General features: G+C 47.7%; 1 protein-coding gene across 1 annotated transcript; it reads right to left on the bottom strand.

The window, feature by feature from the left end:
* Positions 1-1,186: 1,186 nt before the first annotated feature.
* On the bottom strand, positions 1,187-2,116 carry LOC143925236 (taste receptor type 2 member 40-like). Its single transcript, XM_077449830.1, has one exon. It carries the CDS (start codon positions 2,114-2,116, stop codon positions 1,187-1,189), a length of 930 nt encoding a protein of 309 aa, XP_077305956.1.
* Between the last annotated feature and the right edge of the window lie 4,531 nt (positions 2,117-6,647).

The following is a 6,647-nucleotide window of genomic DNA, read 5'->3' on the forward strand; positions in this document are numbered from 1 at the left end:
GAAATTACCTTCACCCCAGAAGCCCCATCACATCAGAGCTTACCCATTACACCAGAGTTTCATCCATTCCATCAGAGTCCCCATCACATCAGATGTCCCCCATTACACCAAAGGTCCTCTATTCTATCAGAGCCCCTATCACTTCAGAGGTCCCCCATTCCATAAGAGCCCCCCATCACATCAGAGCTTACCCATTACACCAGAGGTCCATCCATTCCATCAGAGTCCCCATCACATCAGATATCCCCCTTTACACCAAAGGTCCTCTATTCTATCAGAGCCCCTATCAATTCAGAGGTCCCCCATTCCATAAGAGCCTCCAATCACATCAGAGCTTACCCATTACACCAGAGGTCCCCCATTCCATAAGAGCCCCCCATCACATCAGAGCTTACCCATTACACCAGAGGTCCATCCATTCCATCAGAGTCCCCATCACATCAGATATCCCCCTTTACACCAAAGGTCCTCTATTCTATCAGAGCCCCTATCACTTCAGAGGTCCCCCATTCCATAAGAGCCCCCATCACATCAGATGTCCCCCTTTACACCAAAGGTCCTCTATTCTATCAGAGCCCCTATCAATTCAGAGGTCCCCCATTCCATAAGAGCCTCCAATCACATCAAATTCCGCCAAAGCATCAGAGTCCCTCCAACACAGGGGGTGGGCTTGGCCCCTTAGTTCCAGTGAAGGGAACTCTTAAGGCATCAGCATAACAAGACATTTTGGACAATTTCATGCTCCCAACTTTGTGGGAACAGTTTGGGGGCGGCCCCTTCCTGTTCCATCATGACTGCCCACCAGTGTACAAAGCAAGGTCCATAAAGACATGAAGGAGCAAGTTTTTTTTCTAAAAATATAAAAAAAAAAAAATACAATCTGTAGTCAGACCCCCATACCCCTTTTTGTGGCCAATTATTTGCATTTAAATCTTCAAAATGGGAACTCTCTCATGTTTTGCTCCCATAGAGTTCAATGGAGTTTCTCCTGTTCGGGAGTTCTGCCCATCTCTAAACAGGACAAACTGGAAATGTGAAAGAACCAAGTAAGGAACACAGACAGCTATTAAAATATGAGAGGAGATATAACCCTTCCACACTCCATACAAAACAAAATGCTATGACTTAGGAAACATTTTACATTGATCTCTATCACACTAAACCTTTGTAGCATATATCTAGAGTCTCAAGCTAAGCGTTCTCCACATGTTAAGTCTCTGTGTTCCTCCAGATTCTGGTCCAGAATCTTCTCAGAATTATCCTTCTCAGCTTGTTGCTGGCCTGGAAGATGATGGCGGCCTCCACCGATGGGGATAATAATTGTAAATTCCAAAACTATTGACAGTGAGGAAATTGATAGAAAATAAATCACTTGATACCCGCAGAAGAATGTGAAGATGAGAAGTAGGAAGAAGATTGTCCTCAGTGCAGTGACATGAGCCTGAAGATTTGGACGTGTTGATCCAGAGTCGTTATTCTTCACCCTCCAGACGTGTCTGAGCAGAAAGGAGGAAGTGAGGACCAGGCACAGAAGACTAAGGCAGAATGGAAGAATGATGCCTAGGGTGTTTGCAGGCACAAAATAGGAAAAAACTTTATCTAATCTGATAACAGAGATGTTTGTATTGTTCAAAGAAGACTGTATAAGACTTACTGCATTGACAGCCCAGAACCACGGGACACTCACAATGAACATCCCAAGTGCTGTCAGGAATAGAAGTTGACTCAGGAAATTGGACACAATTCTCTTTACCCAGATGAAGAACCCATAGCTGAGATTGGTGATGGTGGTACAGTAATGAGCCGAGAGCCAGAAGGTCAACCAGAAGTTGTAATAGGTTAGGAAGTTAATTGATGTGCTCATAAATACATATAATTGTTTAATATAAAAGATTTCCAGAGACAAGACATAGAGCATTCCCTTTATACTCAGCACACACTGGAGGAGAAGATTCACAATCCCCTTAGCCAGAAAGATCACATCGGTGGGACTCAACTTCCCTTTCTTTCTGATGATGTCCAGGTTACCCATCACAATACAGGTGTAAGAAGGGATTGCCAAGCCGAGTCCCAAGACTGAAGAGACTAAAATAGATAAGAAGAGCGGATGCATCATGTTGAGGTTTGGTGTGATCTCCGGACAGAGATGACGGGACACGTCCAGTGATAGCAGACAGAATGATATAATTAGAGTTGGAATTATGGAAATAGTCTTCAGAGATCCGTCTCATGATTGACTTTGCATAAATGTTTATTTCAGTACCAATATCCAAAACACAATACATGAATATTTTCCATTATACCAATGCTTTTAACCACTTCAGGACTGGCGACTGTCTCTTATTGACTATTATGTACACTCATCACTATGACTATTATATACACTCAGCACTAAGACTAATTTACACACTCTGTACTATGACTATTATATACACTCAGCACTATGACTATTATATACACTCAGTACTAGGGATGAGCTGACCCAACCACCCCCCCCCCCCCCCGGTTTGGTTCGCACCAGAACCTGCGAACGGACCGAAAATTTGAAGGAACTTTAGAACCCCATTAAAGTCTCGAACGTTTGAAATCAAAAGTGCTAATTTTAAAGGCTAAAGTTATTGACCTAAAAATGGTTTAGGGACCCGTCTCCTGCCCCAGGGGACATGGATCAATGCAAAAAAAGGTTATAAAAACATCAGTTTTTTCGGGAGCATTGATTTTAATGACGCTTAAAGGAAAAAAAGTCATTTAAAACTGCTTGCAGTTTTAATGTCATATCTGGTCCCAGCAATATAAATGAAAATCATTGAGAAAAATGGCATGGGTACCCCCCCTGTCCATTACCAGCCCCTTTGGGTCTTGCACGGATAATAAGGGGAACCCCGTGCTCAAATTAAAAAAAGGAAAGGCGTGGGGCCCCCAGGCCCTATATACTCAGAACAGCAGTATACAGGCGGTGCAAACAAGACAGGGACTGTGTAGGTGTATTGTGTTAAGTAGAATCTGTTTGTAATTTTGAACTGAGCTTTTTGGAAAACATAGGGAAGGGTTATCACCCTGTAACATTTTTTTTTTCCATCTGTGCACTTCTTCAGAAGATTTCACCTCACTTTCTGTCCCGTGACAAATGTTGTTTGAAAATTTGGGGTTTTTAGTAAAACAGTAGTAAAACAAGGATTGGGATAAAGCATCAGTGGAGAGAGGAAAACACTTTTTCCCATATCAACTCTTACAGGAGAGAATTTCCTTTCCTAGGGGTAGATTTCATCTCACTTCCTGTTGTCTCCTTCCGTTTGCAAGTAGGAGACATTTGTAAGTTGGATGTTTGAAAGTAGGGGCCTGCCCTATATGCTCTGCAGAAATTTGAGTCTAAGGTGTTGGTGTTGCCACAACACTGTAAGCCCTCAAAGTGACTCTTGGTGGGCGCTGGAACACCCTGCTGTGAATCAAGAATTGTAATTACATGCCATTGTTGCACAGTGGTAGAAAAATTGGGCCTTTGGTGGTGGTGGTGATGGTGCTGATGCCATAACACTGTAAGTCCTCACAGTTACTCTTGGTGGGCGCTGGAACGGGTCCTGCTGTGAAATATTATATGAAGAATTGTAATTACATGCACCTGTTGAATAGGGGCAGAAAAATTGGGCCTTAGGCACTGGTGCTATGACACTGCAACACCTCACAGAAACTCTAGTTGGAGAGCAGGAATGAGCCCTGCTGCAAAGTATTGCATCAAAAATTGTAATTACATGCTCCTGTTAAACAGGGGCTGAAACATTCCGCCTTAGGCACTGGTGCTGGTGCCACGACACTGCAACCTCTCACAGATACTCTAGTTGGAGCACAGAAATGAGCACTGCTGCAAAGCATTGCATCAAAAATTTTAATTACACGCCCCTGTTAAAGCGGGACTGCACTGCGGAAAAAAATATTAAAAGCCAGCAGCTACAAATACTGCAGCTGCTGACTTTTAATAAATGGACACTCACCTGTCCCGGGGTCCAGCGATGCCGGCAGCCGAGGCCGATCGATCGCTCGGGTCTCGGCTGCTGCCGCCACCATTCTAGGTGAGGGAATCAGGAAGTGAAGCGAAACAGCTTCCCTTCCCGGTTCCCTACTGCACATGCGCGAGTCACGCAGCGCAATAGGAATTGTCTGCGCTGTCTCTGGGACCCGTGTGTGTCCCAGCAGACAGCGCGCAGGGACAGGAAGAGACATAGACTCCCTTGGGAGTCTATGCCCGGAAGTGGGTGTAAATACCTGTCTTTGAACCGGTGAGTCCGCTTGGGCAGAGGGTGGTCTCCCGTACGTGTCCGACTTACAACCCCTGATAGAGCAGACAGGTGGCTGGGAGTGCGGAGTGGTAAGAGAGCCTGTGGTATGGCTCCAGGAGCAGGAACTTGCAGGAAACTTCCAGCAGCAGGTGCGTAGGTAGGACACAGGTAAACTGGGTACGGAGCAGGAGCAGAGCAGGCAGGTCCGGGTGCAGGCAGGGTATGGCAACAGGCGGGCAGCAGAGGCACAGAAGGAGCAGGCAAAAGAGAGGTCAAACAGGCCGAGGTCAGGTGCAGGCAGAGGTCAGAGGTGTCTAAGGAGAGCCGGGTCGTCAGGAGATCTGCAAACAGGAACACAGGATACGGACAACGGGACAGGAACCGAGAAGCTGTTGATCAGACAGCACCTGAATGATCTCAGCAGCAGGCCTAAATAGGCCGATTGGCGCCAAGCACTGCGCACGTGCGCGCGCACCCGGACGCCAGCAGACACACCAGCGGCACCCGAAGTGCCCACAACAGCGCGCACCGGTGCCAGCAGGGGCACGCGAGGGCACACACTGACGTGCACCAGCATCCACAGGAGCGCGCAACACCGCGCGCACAGGAACACGCACCCCAGCACGCACCGCAGGACATCGGCGCACACCAACACGGGCAGCACCGCGACCATCCAGGTAACGACCCTGACAGTGCCCCCTCCTTAAGGGCAGACTCCAGCTGCCCAGGTGAGCCGATCTGGGAACCTGGCGGTTCTTGAAGGCCCGCAAAAGTTCTTGAGCATGCAGATTGCCCTCGGGCTCCCAGGAGTTCTCTTCAGGGCCATAACCCTTCCACTTGATAAGGTACTGGGTTACATTACCCCTCTTCCTACAATCAAGGATTGCTTCGACCTCAAACTCCTCTTCATTGTCCACTACAACAGGTTCGGGTGGGCCAGTAGTGCGGTCAGCAAAGGGATTTGGGGTAACGGGTTTCAGTAAGGTCACGTGAAAGACCGGGTGTACTCTAAAAGAGTCAGGCAGGTTAAGTTCATAGGCAACTTCATTTATCCTCCTCTTTACTGAGAAAGGGCCCATGAATTTAGGGCCTAACTTCCTGGAGGGACAGGCCATCTTAAGGTTGGCTGTAGATAACCATACTTGGCTGCCGGGCGCCAGAACGAGTTCTCCACGTCTCTTCTTGTCAAACGCCCGTTTATAGCATTCCTGGGACCGGGCCATAGTCTCCTTTAGGAGTTTGTTGTTTTTAGAGAAGAAGTCCAATGTCTCGGAAACTGCCAGAACCAGGCATTCTGGGACTGAGCTGGGTAAAAAAGCTGGGTGGAAGCCGTAGTTGGCAAAGAACGGTGTTTGGTTGATGGCGGAATGCAAGGAGTTGTTATATGCAAACTCCGCCATAGGTAGTAGCGAGACCCAGTCATCTTGCGAGAAAGAAGAAAAACAGCGGATGTACTGCTCCAGGGACTGATTGGTTCTTTCCGTTTGTCCATTTGTCTGGGGGTGATAAGCAGAGGAAAAGGCCAATTCAATTTCAAGAGACCCGCAGAGCGCTTTCCAAAACCTTGAAGTGAATTGGGCACCTCGATCGGAAACAATACTTGCCGGGATCCCATGCAGCCTTACAATTTCTTTGATAAAGATCTTGGCCATCTCCATTGCCTAGGGGGTGCCCCTCATCGGGAGGAAGTGGGGCATTTTGGACAGCCTATCTACAACAACAAAGATAGTGGAGAACCCCTTGGATAGGGAAAGTTCCACGATAAAGTCCATCGAAATCATTTTCCACGGTCTCTCAGGGACAGGCAAAGGTTTCAGTAGACCCCAAGCCCGTGTCCGGCTGTTTTTACTTCGGGCACAAGTCCACATAGTCCTTGCAATCCTTGAGAAGTTGAGGCCACCAGAAGGTGCGCTAAACCAGTTCGGCAGTCTTCAGGGTACCAAAGTGTCCGGCCATCTTATGGTCATGGCAGAGTTCCAACACGTTCACCTTCAAGGCTTCAGGGACCACAATCTTGCCTTTATGCCAGAACAACCCCTCACTACAGCTGACCTCAGGGCTCGGGGGCATTCCAACAGAAGCCTGTCTGATATGGGAGATAAGGTCCCCTTGGAGGAGCAGGAAGTTCCCAGAAGGGAGAATTGTATCAGGAGGCCGAGTCTTTTCAGGGTCAGAAAACATACGTGACAGGGCATCCGGCTTGACGTTCTTAGAACCAGGTCTATAGGTGATGTGGAATTGAAACCGGGGAAAAAAAAGAGCCCATCTGGCTTGCCGTGGTCTAAGTCTTTTGGCAGTTCTCAAATATTCCAGGTTTTTATGGTCGGTGTAGACCAGGATGGGATGTGCAGCACCTTCCAATAGATAACGCCA

This window comes from Lithobates pipiens, unplaced genomic scaffold (assembly GCF_037356315.1).
Source record: "Lithobates pipiens isolate NorthernLeopardFrog02 unplaced genomic scaffold, aLitPip1_a1.2 Scaffold_22, whole genome shotgun sequence".
Taxonomy (NCBI): domain Eukaryota; kingdom Metazoa; phylum Chordata; class Amphibia; order Anura; family Ranidae; genus Lithobates; species Lithobates pipiens.

Coding starts and splice junctions, on each gene's coding strand:
- LOC143925236 (XM_077449830.1), bottom strand. CDS start 2,116: ATGATGCATCCGCTCTTCTTATCTATTTTAGTCTCTTCAGTCTTGGGA.